The following is a 22,530-nucleotide window of genomic DNA, read 5'->3' as shown; positions in this document are numbered from 1 at the left end:
TAATTTAATGAAATAATATAATCTCATTGTTATTTTTAAAACAAAAACAAATTTAAGTATCGAATATTCATACGTAGATATGTAACGACACTCCTTTTAGTCTCGAAAGGGTAGGCAGAGGTGCAGTACCACATTACGGCACGCCAACGTGCAACGCCATTGTACAATGTACACCCACTTTTCACTATTATTGTTATAAATCCCATGTAATAGGGTGTGAGCTTATTGCCATATACTAGGCACAACTCCAGACTCCGTGCTACTACTGAAAAAAATTCAAAAATACCGAAAAAAGCCCAGTAATACTTTGTCATACGCATGTATGTCTTTTTCCGTCAATCTGTTAAGTACGTAATATTTTAAGTTAATACTTATATAAATACAGTTACAATACTTTAGAGGTATAGGTAGGTAGATATTCGTTTCTCCTATCTTTCCGCGTTAAGTATTTACTAAGTACACGACAAACAATTTTCTTCAGTTCGTTTTTCGAGGGAAATACGACAATTTATTTTCCCTTACAAAACATTCAGCTTCTTCTTGCAACAAGTAAGTGTACCTCCTTATTTTTAGTCTTATTTATATGTATTTTTATTTCTTGTACATGTATTTCAGTTGACTTTTTATTTAGTACTTTAGAAACAATGGTTCTTTAGAAAATTTCATGATAAAGTAACCAACTTTTCAATAAAAACTCAATTTTTTTTCCACTGAAACCAGAACCAGAACTAAAAACAACATGTGCTATCAAATGTACAACAAACTTTATTATAGGTATCGATTCTCACATATCTGTTTAAAAACATATACAACAGCTATAAATATTTATTTACTAAAATAAATATTAAAGTTAAACTTAAGTAGGGTAATGTAAAAGTCTCTTTCGAAGCACCTGGAGTCAGACGCCGGTGGTACTGGCTCAGCGGTTGTAGACCCGCACCCAATTCTTAATTCTTATTGGCCACAATTCCAGCCGCGCTTCTTCATTTTATTGTGTCTACCATTAACTTTGTCATCGAAATGCTTCTTGATTCCTAGAATACAAATCTCGAAATAAACTTGAAACACTTTATTATGCAAATATTTCCTTCAGAAGTTTTTTGCATAACTTTATGAAATAGTCCTCGTTGCTTGGTGAACGCAATCTTCGCTTACGTTAAAAAATATAAGAGAAAAGCATCGGACTTACAAATAAAAGTTTAGACAGAAAATAGGAATCATTTTAGTTCTCCGTTACATCAATTCCCGATCGAGTGAAATTTAATATTGAGAGAACTGTAAAACATTTACTAAAACAATATGAGCGTTAACGAAAGAAAAAAGTTGAATTGAAATTAAGTTAATAGTCAGCAGCAGCAGCCGGGAGCAGAAACCGCAGCAGTGTAGGGTTTGGCCATGAAATAAGCGAGCTCCGGACACCTGGATCAAGCGGGGTTTAGCTCAGGCTTTAACTGCCACACACACGCACACAACACATGAGACCACCGCAAACTGCTTTGCCATTTCGTGCTATTCATCCACTCGTATCAAACTGTGAGGTTTGTTGCAACTGAATTTGATACGGTAATAATTTTACGTGTGTCAGACTAAACTGTGTTTTAATTGAAAACATGATAATAATTACATAAATAAAAATAAATATTACGAAGCTCTGAGAACTCTAAACGTAGAACCTAAATAATGTCTACTCGTTCTTATACAAAAAGAAGTCTTACATAAATGTGGGTTCCATTTACCATCTATTCAGTGAGATTGATTCAGCTACTCACAGAGAAACCGTAACCAATAAACCTAAACAGCTTCATCTTGCGACACATCCCTTGAATCGTGAATAAAACCAAAGAACCCAATTCATTCTCACAATTCGTCGGTGGTCGTCCCGCGGTCCCGCCTATTTCATGGCTCATAACAAAGAATTAAATGTAGCGTCGGTCGGATCCGGGATCGCTGAGTTAGTGCCCCGTCGGTGGCCGGAAACAGGTGCTGCCGCCCCACCCGCTCTTACAACTCACTAATTTTATATAAATGTACGTACATATGTATGGCTCGACGCGTATGTGGTCGAGTGATTTGTCATGGAAAATTTAAGCACCTGAAAATGAGCCATTTTCCAATCGATGGCCGCTGCATTTCCAGCTGAATTTTAGGGACCATTCGGTGGGATTTGTTGGCTCATATTTTTTACTAAATGTGCTCGTTCTGTTTATGTATGTTATATAAACGTAAACATAATTCTGCTTTGTTGTTGCTTTATGTTCAATTCTTGGGTAAAACAACGGAATACTGAATTCAGCGATTGTAGATTTTAAGACCCGATTGCTGTCTTGTTCAACAGTCGAGTGTTCGAAAAACCTAACCCACTTAAAATTATTTTTAATATAATACACAGCACTCTAAATTGAATAGGTATTTCAACATTACATATTCCCTTAATTAATTTACGCACCGTTTTTGTGATTAAAAGCTTGGAAGACGCTCTTTGGCCTCGCAAACGTATAACGGAGCATACATAAATTATCACCTGTCACCGCTCAAGGCATTATTCGCAAGTGCTGACGCGACAGGCGCAGCGACCTCGTTTGATTTGTGTCCTGTCTGCTGACCCGTTTGATGAATACAAGTACACAATACGAGCCCCTGTACAAATCACATCCAGAGACAACTGAAACAAATTAACCCTTTGAAAGAAAACAATTAATCACAATAAAGTGGAGAGGAGTGGCCGGCCATTCATCCTCCACATTACTCAGCCAAAAACGCAGGATACCCAAACAGTTTTGCAGCTAAAACGTCCAAAATTGAATTAAACTTGTTATGCGCTCGTTCGAGTACATTTACAGAGGCAACCCTGTTAATCGAATCAAAAGATGCAAACACAAATAGAATTTTTAACAAATACCTTTGTCCAGAACAATCTCTACTACCAACATTCCAGACAACGTAGCATATTTCGGCAGTGAATGCGTATATTTCTCGCCTGACAGATTTTATATTTACAAAACCATTTTAGACCATATGAAAACACATTAATAACGATTATTACGCTGATTCAAGTAACATTTTTGATATTAAAATATTGGAAATGCGTTATATTTACTGTGTTGTATACAAACGCGTGCAATGGCGGATATTGATTTTTTATTTGTTTGAAGCTGTGGATAATGGAGGCTTTTATGCAAATGCAGCATCCGCACTGCATCATATACCGAGCGAGGTGAGCAAGAAAAACAAACAGGATGAGCCCGTTGTCCATTATACCCTTATATCTACGTGTGACGGGGCATAGCGCGATCACTAACTTTATTATGTGATGGGGGATGGGGCAGCGTTTAGTGCAAACAAGATAACAGCAATTTATTAGCGGATACATTTCAGCAGGTTCTTTAATAATATAACTGAACAAAATCAACGAGCCGTATGGCGTGGAAGTGTAATGTTTGATTCTCGTTTTGCGCAAATATTTTATGAGCTACAGATATTCGTTTCGAGCATGTTTGTGCGTGCGATTTGTGAACATAATAGAGGCTATGATGTAGAGAATGTGGTATAACAGTGAGCTGTGTTTTATTAGATAGTTTATCATATTAAATGTGTCCAAGGCTTTTATGTCTCTCAAAAGACTAGTAAATGTTGTTAGCAGTGGTATCCTACGAACATCTAAGAACATTGGGACACATGCCAGCCTCTAAGATGCGTACTAGTCGTCTGGAAAGATGTTCTAAGCTCTACAAGGGGCTAGAGAAGACACGCAGCTATTAGAGCAAGACTAATAGTTATTGCCAATCCATTTGCACACCAACCTGAGCTAGCATCGCTTATGTGTGACAGTTGTGCACTACGAACGACAAATAATGGCTGTGTGTGCAACATTTTAAGACATTATGCTTAATGTGATTGGAGTACGCTAATATGTTTCTCCACCAGGAGTCTTTTCTATTAATATATCGATCCTTTTGCAGTGCTAAATACATTATCGATATCGATAAGCAAAAGGAAATTCAGTGCAGTGGTTTGTAATGATCTTCCAGAATCTTGAATTTAAAATTAATGTTACGATAATGATACATAATAACCTAACCCAAGACCTGTATTTAGTGGTGTACCTTTCGACCAATGAGTAATTCTAAGACACAACCTACATGTCTCATTTCTAATGTGAATAATTCAAACGATTTGAAGCATGTTAAAGATACAAATAACATTTGAATTGAGATGTCTGTGGGTATTTTGTCCACAGACGTTTCTTTGATCTCTATGACTTTGACGTGACTTCAAATAAGTAGATTTACATTGATCATTAGATAAACACAGAAACATCTGTATGGAAATAATAATATAATGGAAAAATGTATGGATTTTTTTCTTTAATACAACGTATATGATACAGCTAAGTTAAGGACTTTATGTAAAAATTGATTTAATGATTTTATATAATAGAATTATATTTTTTTATTACATTGACGTTTGTCAGGTTGAACAAAATCTCGTGCATATAAGTAGTTAGTGTTAAATAATATTTTTTTTTTATTTAGCGTTGATAAGTCTGTTTGGCCACCAACCCGCTTACTGCTAGGCATCTGTACTTTGTACTTTGTTAAACATCACATTACAAAAAGGTTCCAAATGCTTAAAAATAAGTAAGGATGGCAAAAAGCATGTATTACTGGTACCTTATAGATAGTATTATTTTAGAACGATGAATTTTCACCGATCGATGGTTTTGGTTCATGGTCTGGAAAAAAATGTATTTCGATAAAAACATTTTGATTAAAAAAGAACGAGTTTATTGTTTGTTAACTTTGTTGAACTCCAAACTTCTTATAACACTTTGACATTCGATGTTAACCTTCAGTAATTACTAAACAGTTTTTAACTAAAAAAGAAAAATACAATACATAAATAAACTCGACGATCGCAGAGCTACTCTGGAGTAAGAAATACAAAAAAATCTACGTTAAAGTAATCGTTCGTTACAAAAGGGCTTTAGGGTCGTTTACACTTGATATATGAAACCAGAATAGGTACATTAATTTGATCATTAGGAGTATACGAGAGTAATTGACTTTTGAAGTCGTAAGGAGCTGCCTTGGATGGATGATCACAAGTATAATTAGGTATGCTAAGTGGTCTTTACTTTTTACTTACGTATTTTACCTTTTTTTTTTTTTGAGGGGGAAAATTATCAAATGATTTCTCCCGCTTGGGTGAGGCGAAAGAGTGTCTGACTCTCACTGACTGAAGACCCTGTTCCTACTGCTGCTCTTCGAGCCAGAGCCCCGGTAATACGTCTGGTATTCTATTCTCCCGTCACCATGCGGTGCTTACCCGTGCGCAGTTATACATTTGCATTACAATTCGAAAAAGTGATTACAGTAACGTTCAGAGCACGCTCGAATGAATTCGGACTCTTTAGAGAGATCACGAATTAAACCATCAGACCTTGAGTAATTAAATTAGACTCGTTTTAAACAGAATTACGAGTTCAGCGACTGAGCAATAAACACAGTCCTCGGCTAGGATGATAAGCTCCGACTATTTTGTGTTTTTAACTTTGTTTCAGCATTTAATGTTCCTTATCTATGAATAAAGTAGTTTAAATATTTTTAGGTTCTAAACTAAATTCTAATAAAAAGAAACCATTATAAGACTCCTTTATTTTTATTTTTCTGGACAGAATCTTAAGAGTTCGTATCTAATTTGTCGTTTTAGTCTTGTGAGAAAACTAAAGGTAAGTCCACACATAAATAAATCCACCTGTTACTCCAATAAAGACAAAGGACGCCACGGAATCAGCCAACAAGCAATCACCACACGTTGTTAGGAGCTCCTTCAACCACCTTAGCACAAAGCGAAAAGGTTTTCTATTCTATAGAGTTTTTATTCCATTATATTCGCTTAAAGCCGACTTGTTGTCAGCATCAGACACATTAAATAGTACCTACTGTTCTCAGTAAGTCCTTTGAAAGTAGAATAAATTAGGTTACATCGGGACCGACATGTCCTAAATGAACAAAGAGTAAAAATGTGTACTTTTTTGTACTTATTTTTTGTGTAGCGTGTGTTGGCTGTAGGCTTGTCTACATTATATTTCATTTAAATGCTTTATCAGTATGTTCGTGATTACATGTCTTTGAGTACTTATTATACTTGCTTATGATTTTATTTTAAGCAACCTTATTTGAACATATACCATAATTAAAACTCTCTTGGAAAAAGCAGGAAAACATTTTCAATATTTTACTTAGTTATTGCCTATCTAAAGCCTTTGTATAAGCCACAAGATGCTAATAGCTTTTTCCGGGAAACTTATCTGTCCAATATAATCAACTAGACTACGCTAAAGCAACGGTATTCTCACACGATAGCGCTTGCTAGCTAACATAATTCCACCTCGCTCTAGAATCAAAGCCAAAGCGATACATCCTGATAAGTAGTTACCCAAACAGGTAACGACTATCGATTCCTGAATACCGTCTCTAGAATTGGGTAAGAACAATTTATTTGTACAGCAGTAAGCCGCAAGCAGGTACCGAGTACCGACTCCCAAGTAGATCAACTGCCAAAACCAGAGTCAGGCCCGCGGATATTACCGCGAGACATTTAATTTTCTACGTGAAAGGATAAGGCAAGTAGAATTTCCTGGAGCATCCTGGGTCGCTCAAACTGTGTTACGAGTTTAGGAGTCGCCTTAAATAGGCGCGGGCCATAGGGTAAGCATGACAAGCGATTGTTGTACCCCGCTTGTATTCGATTCAATTTGTACCGTTCGTTCCGTCGATAGCACATCTATAAAAAGTACCGGAATCGATTCGAAGTCCGATTGTTATACAAATAATAAATGCTGTTATGCTTCCCGGTTTGCTGATAAAAGGTGGGTTGTAAGTGTAAATACTTAACGATTGTAAAGTCAACAAACGATTACAAATACCAATCACATTATATTAGCAACTTGTAGACAGATCAAAGTACCAATGTTATTTTCCTATTGACAACTTTTAGTTCCATAAATAATAAAGTAAGCAGATATGTAGTTGCAAAACTAAGACTCAATACAAACATACGTATATTGTCATACCTAAATAAATATTAGATATTGAAATCATATTATCATATCACTAACCGAATGAGCAATAAGGAAACTCAGTGTTTATAGTGAATGAATAATTTCCTTTTGTTTTCTCATAGGAGTCGATTTAGTAATAAGGTAATTCCCGTGTAAGTATGAGCGGGCGAGCTTAACTTGCGCTCCGGTTCTGAATCCGGATGCGAGTCGAGCAAGGCGTGCCGGAATACACCCACCACATTTCCGTATTTAAATTGCGTGGATCTTCGCGAACATGTTTTAGTTAAGTGAGAAAGCCACAGTGACTTGCGGCTCCACGTTCCTCATAATAATATACACACAAATTACTTTTGTTCAACTGACATCATATCAGTGTTCCCGAAATAAAATCCTATTTCAATAAGTAGGTAATAAGCTTAAGTTGAAAATCTTTGGCTAAAGCTCCTTATAGAAAAAGGCCAGCAGCAAAAAGGCAGTTGAACCCGCTATTTTTCTTTCAGAATTTCAACCGGTAACCTTTCTAAATGGACTCTTATCGTCTTAATGTTGAAAGTATAACCAACCACTTATCAGGTTTTCAGTAACCGCTGAAGGGGTACAATAAAATTCAATATCGTGCTTTAACTTTTGACTCGACGGGACTTGGTAAAAAACGCTAAAAGCCATTTCACTGCAGTTTTTCGCCGAAATGGTTGATAATTCTATTTCACCGCTATCCGAGAGAGTGCTGTGAGGTGAAATTATAAAGTACTATCTTCTGATAAAGTGACTTTTTGATGTTGTTTGTCGGTTTAAGCTACGGGGAAATCTGTGAATATGAATATTTTATCAATAGGTAACTAATAACTGCAATATTCTGCATCTTGTAGGTTGTCTATATGTATTAATTTATTATATGTTTTGCATATTAAGCAGAGGTTGATTTTGAATTGTTATAACTTTTTAAAATGGTGTAAACATTTTAAACAAAACAGTATAGAACTTGATGTTATTATTTTTATAAAAATGTGTATGTATTTTCATAAAAACATCAGAAAAAGCAATTTATGAAATGAAAGAGAATACAATAATAGTAAAAAGTACCAATTCACAGTGCAGAAAATTCCTGAAAATCTGACTTATGTAATACTAACTAAAATTAATTAATTAACCGACATGAACTAAAAATTCTTAAAAATAATGTAGATACCTAGATGCATTTATCAGATGCATCAATTTAAGCATGTTTCGTACTTAGCATGCATACATTACTTAACTTTATTAACAAAATATTGGTACGCTCTAGCGTCAAAGAGCGAGGGTAGATTAACTCGACTAAATACAAACTAAAATGTCTTCTTTGGGTGCTTCGTCGGTCAACAAGGGTTTTCGGATTCAATTCCCGAGTTGGGTAAAGTATTTTGTGTATTTGCGATTTTTTTTATATTGGTACGGAGTCTGGTATGGTGCCTGATGTTTATGGTAGTAAGCTAACTCCTCATGGTGTGGAACTAGTCAGAATTAGTGTTATTGACGTGATGTTATGTGTAGAAAAATATAGTATAAATATAAAAGGACATACTAAATTAATTATTATGTTATCGGCTTACTCACGTAACTGTTTGACGAGCGACTCGACTAGTTTCAAGCCATGCTAGAGACTCATATTCATGAGCAGCATTCTGCGAGCACTGCTTCTGTAGCAAGCTACTGCAGACGCGACAGGTGCCGCTACAATGTTCTAGCAGTGTTCCTCGTCAAACATTATTAAGCCGATCACATGATAATTAGTATAAAAGGAGTTTGTATGCAACGTACAAACGAACAACAAATATATTAAAAACATTTCGTTAATCTTTTCTGTATACATATTGTAATGTGATAAGATGGTTGAACGATATCGACGAGATTTTACTAAACGATTTCGACATAGCGACTTGACTGTTAAAAATAAACTGATTTCTGAGCAAAAATATTTGACAAACTTTGGCTTATTTTTCCAACATATATCATTTGGAAGTTTTTTTACGAGGAGCCTATACAAAGCCTAAAGTACCGTCGCGTTGTTGGTACCCATCTTTAGTCCTACGCTAGTTTTCGGGTTTCTTTATACTTTGTGTATACACGTCCCGAGTATTGCTTTTGTCCAACGTGTCAAGAGCACTTTCCACTACAACATTCGTTACACTTTAACATTCAATGAAATTGAGTTTTTCTTACGTCAACCTTCAGTTAGACAGAATAAAGAACTAATTTGTAATTGAAATACTCGCTCGCTGTCATCAAGTTACAAAAATATTGACGCAATTGAGTAGAGGGCCGTTGTGAAACGCAGTGCGTTTTACTATAAGACGTAAAACCCTGATTTCTTTGTAAACAATGTTTTCTAATTTGTTTTAATGTATGGTAAAATCCACTGATCAATTTTGTAATTATGTGCAATCATTTGGTCACATACATGAAACAAATCAAAGAATACATATCCTATGATATTTTGTCCTCAAGGTAGATAATCGTCCAACTTCTGGCAAACATTGCTGTCTTTGTAACGTTATTGAGATCATCATTGTTTCGTCATATGTAACTGTACGTTAACTGACTTCAATATATTGCCGAAGTAATAACAATTTTCATCCAGTCACATTCCGAGACGATCCTAGATCGTACTATCGTGAGTAATAAAGTCTGTAAAGAAAAATAATGTCTATTTATGTTTAATTTAATCAGGCAAACACTAAAGATATCAGAGAAAAACACAGCAATCCTAATTGAAATTCAAGTAGACACTTAATCAACGTATTTACGTGAAAGAAAACATCCCTATTTCAGCTCTTGTATCTCAATTTCGTACAAACGACACTTTAGTGGTGTAGAACAGCGTAGGTAGAGAATTCAATGGACAAGCCCACATAATGTATTTGTATGTTGTGAAGTGCCGTCAATTCAGGCTAAAAAAGGTCAATGGCTACTTGAGTACGTACTCAGTTCGAGAGCCGAACCGTTTCCGTTTATCGATTAAATTTTACACAAACCCTTTAAAGTCAGTCATTTTATCTGGAGCGAGTTGTATAGGTCTGCCACAGCCCGTTTTCCATGGTAGCAATTATTGAAATATTATCATGAAAGAAATTGTATTGATAATGATCTCTGCATTTTATATATTTTCCATTCATTATCGTTTCATTTCATGCATTCTCATTATTATTGGTTACGGAAATCTTTATTGCTTTAGCTTTACATTAAGGTATGTTATTCCATTTCTAGATATGATCAGGCTAATATTAACTCTTCATGAAAGGCGTAACGAGTCAATTTCCAGTTAATAATTAGATGACTATGCATCAAACTATCCATCAAGTTACTCGTACTTTGTTTGTGTTAGTTTACTACGAAAATACCTGTACAACACGACGAACATACAAGCACTGTTTCCACACACGCCGGTTTCAATTTCAGGGATTGAAGAAGCTTAATCAACCGGATTACACGGAATGGAGTAGGCACTCAAATGTTTTAAAACGTAACTTATATTACATTATAGGGAACATATCCTTAAACATATCTTTTACAATATTACGTGAGCGTGGTAATCAATCTTATGTTTGTAAAGGCCTTTTGCCTGCGGGAAAATATTGCTTTTGGGCTTAAATAATTGTTATAAAACAAATTATTGTTCATATTTATGTTTCTCTACGAGTGGGCTCATATAATGTCGACTACAAAGGTCATATTACCTTGTCAAACACGTGACTACCGCAACGAACTTCAACGAAAACTGCTTTACGCGACGTGGGAGTCTAATCCTAATGTTTACTTAGACAGTGTGACTAGACTACGGGGAACATTCCAAAAGCCTTTCACATTCTTTTCCCTGTTTAGAATTCTAATTCTTCCAATACTTTTTGGCTTGATGTTGTTGTAGTTAAGTGAACAGACGACCTAATAAAGGATGCAGGGAACAACTGGACGCAGCCCGCTTCCGATCGGCCGATTTGGCTCACTAGAAGACTATTTTCAGCATTGGACGAGGATTGATAATGAAATGCTTTTTTACTGGTGTAAAGAATATTTATTAACTATTTACTGTTCGTAAATTTTAAATGCCAATCTTAATTTGCAATAGAAATATAGTGTAGTATTGTTTTCTAGCGTGTCGCAATTCTTTCAAAATGTAAGCAAACGCGAAGCAAATGTTTTGAATCATGAATGTATGTACAGCCTGCAGGGTAGAGGTAACTGGTACAGTTTTTACTTGTATAATAGCAGATCACGCTATAAAACCAGTGAAAGTTGAGCTGGATTTTTTAAGCTTGTGGTATGTTTAGAGGTCTTTTTATAATGGAAAGGTGTATTTTGATGTGCTTGTATATAGCATCCTGGTAAAGAAGAGGTGGAACGCACAATGTTCTTTTGTGTTGACGTTCCCTGCATTTTGTATGGTTGCATACAATTTCACTGAGTACAATAATATTGCACGGATGTACTGTCGCGTTCCTAATTGACTTTTCTTTGAATGTCAGTTACTTAGAGGATTGGAATGTATTTTGACGTAGACTTAAGTTTCTTATCTACTTGTTAAGAAAATTTACATTGGATTTAATTTGAATAAGTACTTACTTATCTCGTTGGACGTGTGGTTCCAAGTGTGACTGCTGGCCAAGGGGTCTCGGTTTTGATTCCCAGGTCGAGCAAAGCATGGCGGGGCTTCTTTCGGTTTAAAAAAAATAGTACTAGCCCGAAAACTGAAAATGTACCCAGTATAATGGCAATGGCAATTACACGGTACTTATAAGACTAACGGTGAAAATATGAGTGTACACTGTACAGTGGTTACAGCACATTACGTGCCATGATGTGCACCTCTGCCTACACATTCGGGGATAAAAAAGCGTGATGATACGACGAAGTACTTATCTCTTAAGGGTACGAGATAACAGTCAAGTTGATTTGAGAGTAGTTAATTGAGAAATGTAACAACTCAATGACTGTAAGTACTATAACAATATCACGTCTGTCTTTTTCGAAGAGCTTGAGATCGATAGATGTTCTTGGCTTGATTGACAATTTGGAACGAGCACCTAGTTTCACTGACGGACAGACTGACAGACTATTTATTTGTTGACGTTTCAAAAGTATCTGATAATTGTTTATTTGAAATAAATGGTTTTAAAACTTTGACTTTGACTTATGGGTGACCCACATAATTAAGCCTTTCCCGTATATCCCAACTCGATTGTTTTTGTCCCATTCTATTTGATCAAAACTAGACTGACTAAAAATTCTCTGGACCCACAAAATAATCAGACTTGATATTTCAATCTACAGTCTAATGAACTTCCCAGTATGGCTGATGCTTGTTACGGACTGGGTTTATCGCGGTTCTGCCTCGAAAAGCAGGAGTAGGAACGGGGTCTCTCTTCCTCTGGCCTCGCGAGAGAAGTGATTGGATGATTTTCCCCCTTTAAAAAAAGACTAATGAATTTGTAACAGCGCATTATGTATCTTTAACTATCAAGTAACTGCTTGCAATATGCAAGTGTGATCATAAATGCTCGTTACTTTTCCCTTAGTCCTTTGTTCTAGTGTGGGACAGTAATAGATTGGCTTGCCACGCTTCGTAGAGCCCACGTTTTGTTACTGGGAATCGGAATATTGTTAAACCTAGTATATCTACATTTTTAGACAGCAAATGTAGGTTTATTTCAGTTACAATGCTGTGAAAATCAAAGGAAATTGTGTTTTATTTACTTTATACCGATTTTGGCTTTTTAATCATAAAATCCTGTTTTCATTGGAACTTGAGACGGGATATTTACCATGTTTATTTGTGTCTATGAGCTTCAGATATTTCGGCATTGTTGCAAGCGCCATGATCACGGATAAACGGATCTTGGCGTATATCCCGTCTCAAGTTCTAATGATAGTGTTAATGACCATGTCAGTTTAAAAACTTAAATCCTGTTTTTATGGAGTATTTAATTTTTTTATGAGTATCTACTTATACCATTTAAATCTTCAACGTAATAAAATTCAAAAGATTTAAACAGTTTTATAATATAAGCTACAAATAGTCTGTATTTTACTCTTCTACACTTAAAAATGTACGTAGACTACCAATAAAAAACCTCAAAGAGCCAGTATAACGTAGTTAAATAATTAAACTTGAGCTCAGCTATGCCCTAGACTTGTCTTAAACTACTTACAACACACTCACTGAATATTCATTAGGGTAAAATTTCAAGTGGCCTCCGTTCAAAGAGACGCCATCAAAAAAACCCGGCCAAGTGCGTGTCTCTTCGCATAGAAAGGGTTCCGCACCACGTGTCTACCCGATACCTAATTAACAAACTGAAGTACGTTCAAGTATTTAACAGGACCTACTTTATTTAATTATTGGGTACTTTAATGGGCCAATTTGATTTATTTATTTATTGGTAAAGTTTTCGTTGATTTCCCAAACTGTAGGTGAATATAAGTAGGTACATTGCTAGAATACGTTGGTCTTTTGAAAATGGAATCATTGTTTATTACATAGTTATTCATTTGATGTTGATACTTAATTTATTATTTGATTATGTAATATTTTTTAGTTTAAAACTGACTTCAGTAGCAATACGTTCAACTCATAAAGAAGTATTTTATTACTGCAGTAAATAAATTTTGTGCAGCAGATCCCCAAAAAACAGATACATATTTGTATCCACGTATGATTTCAGTTGTCAACCAAACGTGCCTATATAAGCTTATGTAAAGTGATTTAGAGTGTACAGTTGTTTTCAAAAATGGCTCCTGTGTACATGAAATTGTTTATTTTGGTGGTTTTTTTGGTGGGAGTGGGTTTCTGTCAGAATAATACCACCACGATTGCTGCTGTCACTCCGACGGCGCCCACGACGGCCACGACGGCTACTGGAACTTCTGTATCGTCGTCGTCATCATCAGCTACCGTCGCCACTTCTTCACCGACAACAGCTACGCAATCTGTAAGTTATGGACTTCAAATATTTATGGCAGTGATAGCGTATAGGAGTAACCAATCAATAGATATTGATTTTAGTCTTTCTTTCAATTGGCTCATCTGATATTAATGATAATGACATATAAGACACTCTGTTTTTAAAAACAAGAACCGCCCTATATTTTCTTCATCATCTTAATTTTTTAAGTCAGTTAATACGGCTTGTTCTAAGTCTAAAAAATGCTATGCTGAAAACAACATCAAAATCGGTTCAACCAAACGCGAGATAATCGCGCACAAACATACGTATAGGTCAAACTGAGAACCTCCTTTTTTTTTGAAGTTGCATTTTATGAAAATATGAGATGAGGCTAATACTAAATACAAAGAGTAAAAAAACTTTTCCGAATTTTAAAATTCGGTAATCCCAAATATTAAAATACTTTACTTAACCCGAGATCCGGAAGCAAAAATTCGTGTTCGAAAGTCGTAAAACCACATTTACCCAACAAACAGGCTCGGTTAAAATTTTAAACAGCGCAAGATTTTTTTCGAAAAAAAAAAAAAGAAATTGAATTGCGAATGTTAATTGAAATCAATTGGGATTTTCCTTTAAATTGGCTTTATAGCATACAAAGAGATTTGTTCGTATATTTTTCACTATTCTGTTATAAGGTTGGTGGTTTTTTTTTTAGATGGCTCAGAACTTTGGCGCATTCGTAACGGCTGTTCCATGGGGTATCGTACAAGCCTGTAAATATGTAAGTTATTTTTCTCTAACAGTATTTATGAAAGTTTTATTAGGGGAGCTCGTGGCTAAGTTGTGAGGATGAATTGCTTTCTAAGTTTGTGCTGGTAGGATTGGTTTATGGATGATTTTTTTTAAAGGGGGAAAATCATCCACTGCCTTCTCTCGCCTTAGGCGAGGCGAGAGGGGTCAGACAGAGCACCGAGCCTAAACCCGCTAGGTAGTCCGCAGGTCCGGTTGTGGATGGGCTACTATGAAGATATCATGACTCTGTAGCATATAAAAAGACATTTACCTTACTCAGAGTCATTTAATGTCTATAACCCAGTCCTTAGCAATTGTTTTCGGAACAAAATTGTTACTAAGGAATTGTTTAAGTAATCATTAAATGTCTCTGAGTGTGGCTGTTAGCTAGCACACAAGGGACGTAGTAATTTTTTTAAGTAGTCTAGAAGTCTAGTATGGAAAAATATTAGGAGATCGATGGCAGACGCTCTGTGTCAAATGTCAAATCCTGAGAGCTCGTAGAATCTCAGACCTCAGTGTCAGACCTGAATCCAAGCTAATAGGAAAATCCACGAATTTTATTAAAATCACACAATTATGATGAGATTTTCATGCACGTAACCATCATCAATCAAAATACATAATATATTATTCGTGAACTGTTTCCAAAATGAGATTCAAAATAATAAATTATATTCTTCAGTATAATCTGATGTAAAATAAATGAATGAGGGATTAATTATTCATAGTTTAACATTACTTTTATATACCTATCTGTACACTAGCAATACCCTCCGATTTTACATATATTATGTGCCCAAAAAATATTAAAGAATAATATTCTTAACATATAACGAACGAAATCCTTGAAAATATTAGATCTAAACTATCTACAGAGCGTCTGCTTCATCTCCTTTAAAACCTATTACAATTGATATGACAGTTAGATGACCAAGTAAAACTTTCGAACTTGTAATTGCCCATAAAGACTGTCATAGTCTTATTTGAACGACGAACAAGAGCAACGGCTTTCCTAACTTTCTGAGCACAAGATGTCCTCAGGGGTTAGGTTAGTAGAATAGTCACTAGTCATTGGCACGTAGGTATACACAGACTGATCTTATTATACAATTAGGGCAGTTTTAAGGAGATGGCGGGACGGCCTCAGGAAGCTCTGCACAGAGAGAAGTAGAAGGTGGGTAGGAAGGCCTTTGCCATGCAGTAGGATGACCACGGTTAAAAATAAATAAAATAATTTAAGAACCTATTGCTATCTAGATGGAATTCGACATAAGCTGCGAAGCTATGTTAAAAGTCCATCTCTGTCTATGTATTTTTTAGGAACAAAATGTATATTGAGACAAGTCGTCCCTTGCTACAATAATAACTTAGCCACAAGCTACTTATCCAAACTCTTAATTTAAGTAATTAATTTAAAAATATTTGTTTTCAGGGCGCGAAGACGTTTGAAAGCTTCTTAAGAGCAATTATCGCACATAAACAGTTCTAATAAAGGTCATTTAGTTTTTTCCAATTAATTTGTTTCATTTTAGATACTATTTACTAATTTATTTATTTTTCTTTGGAAATGTCTTTTCTTAGCCGGATTAAGCCTATTTACTTTAACATTATTTTCTAAGCTTTTCAGAATTTTAAATGTATCTTAAAAAGAGTGGATAATATTAATCTGTATTTCGATATAGCCTAATATTTTTTATGTTGGTAGTCGATATTAACCGGACTAAATTAAATCTTAAAAGATGTTTCACAATTGAAATGAAATTAGCAAATCGGTTGTACAATTAATATCATTTTTATGGAGTAGGGTACAAACAGGCAGACGGGTCACCTGATGGTAAGCGATCAGCGCCGCCCATGGACATCTAGATTATTATTAGATACTTTAATTGCACCCTAAGTACTATATTTCTCAGACAAACAGCGTTAATGCTTATGATGTTACGTGGCATTTGAATTCCTTCAAAAACTACTTCAACTTGATATAAAAAAAAAAAACAAAAACATGAACATGTTCACCTTTTTGTAAACCACCAGCTAATACATGACTATTTTTACCATAAAATCCAAAACGGTCGTACCTTCCCATACCTTTCCGAACAGAAATCGTATCCGTATACCGATACATACTCTGAATTCGCATTTGTGACTTGAAAGGTCTTGGTTTTCCTTGTTTAAATCAAATCGTCCACCAAGGTTGCACAATCAAGTGAAAAGGGTAAAATATTGACATTTATTTCCACAGGTATAAGGTTTCTTTTTTCCGGATTAAGAAAATAATAAAATTTAACTATTTCTAAATATATACAATCTATTTCATCATCCATGATGTCAATTCTACAACATAATATTTACAATTATACGAAAAAAAAATTTAAGAAAACTAAAAATAAAATAGGTTTTCTTCTTAAAAGTACAGGGGGACGAAGTTCAAGAGAAGTATCCATTAAAGTGAGTATAGATTATCTGTATTTAAAGGCAGTAGTTTTATAATGGCTTAGTGATTTAATGGCCACTAGCATGATTGCTAAGCAGATTCACAGTGGTAGGTTCGGGTAATTTAACTTTTGTTTTGTGACTAGCCACAACCTTCCCAAAACCACTGCACTGTAAGCCAGGATGTAGATACGAACACGAAAACACACAAACTAAGGTAAGTAAAATTTTATTCTCTTTTTGAAATTCTTGGAATTGCTGCGTCCTGGTTTCGTACTACATGGGTCTTGCTATACTGTTATACTCCCGCACCTCTCTCTTTCTGGGAATAAAATGTGTAAAGTTTACGTATCTTTCAAAGAAACCTGTTCAATAGGTATATATGAATATATGCTGCTTCTCACAATTCACTGAAAACGTTTATGTTAAGAATTTCAAACGTTTTCTTTTAAATTACTTAAAAAACAAAACAACGACATCTAGTTTTTTAATTAGCAACATAGAAAAACTAATTGCTTTAAAAGAACACCCCATTACCCAGTTCCGTATACAAAGTTTTATTAAAAATATACGAAACATATTTTCCTAGTACTAACAACACATTTTCATGAAACGACACTCATTTACAAGTAAATTAAAAAGGACGAAAGTCCAATTAAAAAATATGCAAAAATTGTTGACCAAAAAGAAACAAACTAATTTTTCGTACGACATGACGTTATTTGAACCTCCACCGCGTGCAGTGACGAAAAAATAGATTAAAGCAGATAACAGTTAACTTCACACGTATTCTTTAGTAGGTATTTCAGAATATAATTTATATTCTGTTCTAAAATACTCGCTATTCTCTCGAAAATACTCGCAGTATTATTTTATTATAACTTTCGTGAGACATACTAAATTAATTATTATGTTATGGGCTTACTCACGTAACTGTTTGACGAGGAACTCGACTAGTTTCAAGCCATGCTAGAGGCTCATATTCATGAGCAGCATTCCGCGACACACGACGCGGTGATTGTCGCGCTGCTACTTTAGGTGGCAGTATTATTCAGAACTTTTTAAATATTCACAATCTTAGCGAAATTTGGTCAAATGTCAACTTGTACCTATAGTACAAGATTTTCCTTATAAGCCTCACTGTCCATAAGAACCTCGAATATCAATTTTCACCCACTCTCAGAAAGTGGGAACATCAGACTACCTTTCCGAAAGAGAATAGGCGTAACGAGATAATACTGTTACCATCTTTTCCTTTTCCAGTTTCAATCTAATTGTCAGTTGATATGCTGCATTTGTATCTCTTTTTTATTTCATTTACAGAAAGTTGCACTACCAACTACGGTAACATCAACAAACTTTTTGGTTTAGTTTAGTTAGAGAAACTACGATGTACTAGAACACAAAATGAATGTTACAATTGAAATAGCATTGATTTAAAACTGCACTGTTTTGTGTTTAAGTATGAAATAAGTTATTGTTATTTTGTACTAAACAGTAACAGTGATTTTGATGTATTTTGTGCGTAATGTATAAAGTAAGATGCTCGATGAGACGAAAAATATCACGTCTTTTAATGCTCAAAGGAATAGATGCACTACTGTATCATATATCCTATATTATCTTCCTCTCCGTACTACGTACTATCTGTATTATGTATGCAAAATTTTAAGACGATTGCTTGAGTAGATATAGCGTAAAGAATTCACAAACAAACTTAGCATTTAAAATATTACTTAGAATACAAAGTCTTTGTCTAAATCCTAAATAGGCGAACATAATCAGGAGCATTTAGTTCGCGTCTAGAGACACTGTTCAATGTTCAGTATTCAGAAGTTTCTGGAAACTTGAATATGTATGGTGAGCGTTTAGACACTTGAGACGGTTCGAAATGCCTTCGTATGTGCGTATGTATAAATATATTCTTGTGCTAATTACGCTCATTTTTACACAGACATGGCCTTTAATGCTTAACAAAAATTAACTTGTCATTTGCTATTATTATGTACGGTTCGCGAAAACATGTCATTGCCTCACATTTCTGAAAACAATGCGTTAGTTGTTTGAATACGTCTAAGTGGGTAGTAATGTAATGTTAAATAGGCGTGACACGCGTGTATTGGAATTGATTAGATGTAGCTTTGCCGGCTTTAAGTAGAGCGCACACGGAGAGCTGATGCCACGGTTGATTTCAAAACGTATTGTTTGTTTCAAGTGATGTTTGAAAAGAAAAAAACATCTATTCAAACAAAAAAATATATCTAGGACTTGTTTCATCATTTATTTTGTTAACCGCAAGTAATAGGGGATCATCCTATTGATAGCAATATATGTAGATATTTACCCGGCTCAGTTTCAGACTCCACGCGATTACTGAGAAATTACCTAAAAAATCCCAACATTATTTTTTTATGGAATAAGCCGGTAAACCAGCAGACGGATCATCAGATGGTAAGCAATCGCCGCCGCCCACGGTGCGTTGCCGGCCTTTTGGGGGTTAGGAATTTAAGGGTTGTTGTGGAATCGGGGTTTGGGAAGGGGGGTAATTGTCACTTCGTTAAGATCAGGGAATCGAACTCGGACCCCTTGCTTTGTAGTTGCAATCATCTGATGGACAAACAGTTTAAACAAGAAAGAAGGAACATACATAACACATGCTGCTAGCAACAGCCTGTTTATTGGACTGGACTTTGACATTTTTTCCACTATTATTTGGCAAACTATTGACTGATTCTTTGTTGAGATTGGGAAGATGTTTTTTCCTGTATTGATTTCTAATGGACAAGTAAGCAGCCGACACAAAACACACGATTTTTTCCTTAATTTCCGGCCTTATGTTGAAAAATCAAGCTACAGAAATATGTGTAAAGATTGCTTGAAATATACCAGAGAATGGAAAAACTATTTTCCAAAATAGATATTACCTGCTAGTTCCATTCGGGTGGATTCGTCGTATTTTTATTCATTGGGAGATAGGATTTTTGATTAATTACAGACACGCTGGATATGTGAATGATTGATTTCTTCGAATGTCAATATTTGTTTCTGGTATTTTTAATTAATATCCATTTTTTTATTAGATAGCTTTTAATTTTTTTCCTGGCTGCTATAAGTGGTTTGGCTATCAACAAGCAATAAGCTTTGGTAGTGACACACACAAAAGTGTGTTTACCTGTTTAAAATTTAAGTTACATTATACGTATCTCGTAAATATATATGTAGCAAATTCACACACACACTGCTGACCAAAGGCCTCTTCTCGCAAGGAGAAGATTTGAGAATCAATCACCAGTTAAGATTTTTCTATGTGAAAATGTCTAACCATTCATGTTACAAAGTAAAAAAAAAATCTAATGGGAAACACAAATAAATAAAAAGATCTTAGTAAAATTATTTTAATATCACATTGATATATTTTCGTTTTTATTTTACTGAGTTCCTTAATATATGGCATCTACATAGTTTGTACAACAAAAATATACTTTGATCAAAAACAACAGATTTCTACTTATTCAAAAATATGTACTGGAAAGTACCTATAAATTGGAAGTCACAGCTTAAATTATAGTAAGTTTTTAGCAATGATCAATACCATACATAACAGTCAATATAATATACAATATTTGGTATATAAGTCGATTTGTGGATCGCCAAAATATTCCTAGTTTTCTATTAAATATACATACTCAATTTTATATTATTAAAATATATTATTTACTTAAATTACGTAGCTGAAATAGATTTAATCATTATGCTTCTTTCTGTATTTATAATATGACAAGTATTTAGAGTTAAATTAAAAACTTTTCTTTTCATTATGAAGTTTTTACAATAACTGGAAATCCCATTACTTTTAAGTAAACACTACCTACACATTGTAGTTATACGTCATAGAAAAAACAAATTGTGTACTTATAAATCCAGTCTAAATTACAGACATAAAGCATTTCCATCTGGTTCTGAACATAACATTTTATAAATATCACCTAGAATATGGGAAATACTATACATACATTCATAAAACAAAATCTTGTAACATAAAGGTACATTAATTCATAAGACTGTTTCAATTCAAAAGAAAAATATATAGGAATGTATTGGTAGAAATAAGAATATTTAAAACATAATATTCACATTTATATTACTGGTGGGCTTCGCAGAACGTCTAGATACTGACTACATTCATACTATCGAGTCCAATGACATGACCTATATTAAAATATCACTTTATCCGACACATGACTGTGTGGCTCTCCATACTTATTAGACATGGGTACTTTTTCACAATTCCTTAAAATGGTACTATCGAAAATAAAGATTTACCGATAGCGGAATATTCCGTGTAATTGTAACATAACCGTATCTACTTAGTTTTAAGGCTGACCACCCATCACATGCCGAATCTCAATTATTCAAAGGTGACAGACTAGTTCACGCTGAAGCAGTAAGTCACCAACATCATTCAGTCTACACAAAAAGTAAACATTTCTGTACATACAATACATCTACGATACAAACCTATTAACATGAATGAGGATACAACAAATAAGCTCCCTAAATGAAATAAACACTTGAGACACAAAACAATTATTTACGTAAGAGAAAAGAAAATAGAAATTTACGTAAAAGAAAATTAAGAAAGAAAAATAGTACTTCATCAAGAGAATACAGAGATCAAAATTAACAGCAAAGTAATAGTAACATTCATGCAGGTTATATATAAGTAGATACTATAATATATTAGTAAATGAGATTAGCTTATTCTGGTACACAAAATGAAATTATTTGACTAGACCGTTCGGTACGTTAATATACGAGTTAATAATATCTTTCGGCTTCTTCTCGATGTCGACGTCCAACGAGATGTACGTGGGGTTCGTGTGCGCCGTGTTCAGCGCGTTCTTTGCATTGTTTTGGTTCGTCTCGAACACGTCGTCTGCCTCCTCGTCTATTCTGGGACACATGTTGAGGTAGGGCGACGCGTTGCCTTCGTGGTCGGACTCCGAGCCGCTTCGAGCTGGCAAATTGTTCAGAGTAAGCATTGGCGTTAGTTCTGAACCACAGCTACTTGCTTCCGATACCCTCGGGTTAAATTTGCGAGAGTCGAAGTCGAACTTCATGTCCTGAGCTCGAGGGCTGAATATGTTCTGCCTTGATGCGGGACTCATCTGTAGATAGCCTTCCTCGTCTGAAATTACATATGGAGTTAAGAATAATTTCAATAAAGATAGAAGACACACCATGCCACACAATAAGTGGATACTAACTACTACGCCAACCAAACCAAACAAGTTTTAATTTATCTTAGTTTAAAGGTGTGGT

The 22,530-nt window shown here is 34.8% G+C and overlaps 2 protein-coding genes across 9 annotated transcripts in view; one reads left to right on the top strand and one right to left on the bottom strand.

Moving 5' to 3' along the window:
- Positions 1-13,791: 13,791 nt before the first annotated feature.
- LOC118263698 (uncharacterized) lies at positions 13,792-16,288 on the top strand. Its single transcript, XM_035575846.2, has 3 exons — positions 13,792-14,025; positions 14,696-14,761; positions 16,208-16,288. The coding sequence occupies exons 1-3, from the start codon at positions 13,825-13,827 to the stop codon at positions 16,262-16,264; spliced, it is 324 nt and encodes a 107-aa protein (XP_035431739.2). The 5' UTR covers positions 13,792-13,824; the 3' UTR covers positions 16,265-16,288.
- A 4,305-nt stretch (positions 16,289-20,593) lies between these two features.
- The window catches only part of LOC118263406 (vascular endothelial growth factor receptor 1), a 46,329-nt gene continuing 44,392 nt past the window's right edge, over positions 20,594-22,530 (bottom strand). For 7 of the 8 annotated variants that reach the window (XM_050705649.1, XM_050705650.1, XM_050705652.1 and 4 more), the window contains one exon: positions 20,594-22,396. In XM_050705649.1, coding sequence (XP_050561606.1) covers positions 21,990-22,396 — 407 coding nt within the window. In that variant the 3' untranslated portion in view covers positions 20,594-21,989. The remainder of the gene's footprint in view (positions 22,397-22,530) is intronic. The other variant, XM_050705654.1, reaches the window with a different exon arrangement.

The sequence above is a fragment of the Spodoptera frugiperda genome, chromosome 27 (genome assembly GCF_023101765.2).
Source record: "Spodoptera frugiperda isolate SF20-4 chromosome 27, AGI-APGP_CSIRO_Sfru_2.0, whole genome shotgun sequence".
In the NCBI taxonomy this organism is placed as follows: Eukaryota; Metazoa; Arthropoda; class Insecta; order Lepidoptera; family Noctuidae; genus Spodoptera; species Spodoptera frugiperda.
This window is presented reverse-complemented; position numbering and strand designations above follow the sequence as displayed.

Excerpts from the sequence above, each read along its gene's own strand:
- LOC118263698 (XM_035575846.2), top strand. The coding sequence starts at position 13,825 with ATGGCTCCTGTGTACATGAAATTGTTTATTTTGGTGGTTTTTTTGGTG. Across the intron at positions 14,026-14,695 it reads CGACAACAGCTACGCAATCT|ATGGCTCAGAACTTTGGCGC; the intron begins GTAAGTTATGGA and ends TTTTTTTTTTAG. Across the intron at positions 14,762-16,207 it reads TCGTACAAGCCTGTAAATAT|GGCGCGAAGACGTTTGAAAG; the intron begins GTAAGTTATTTT and ends ATTTGTTTTCAG.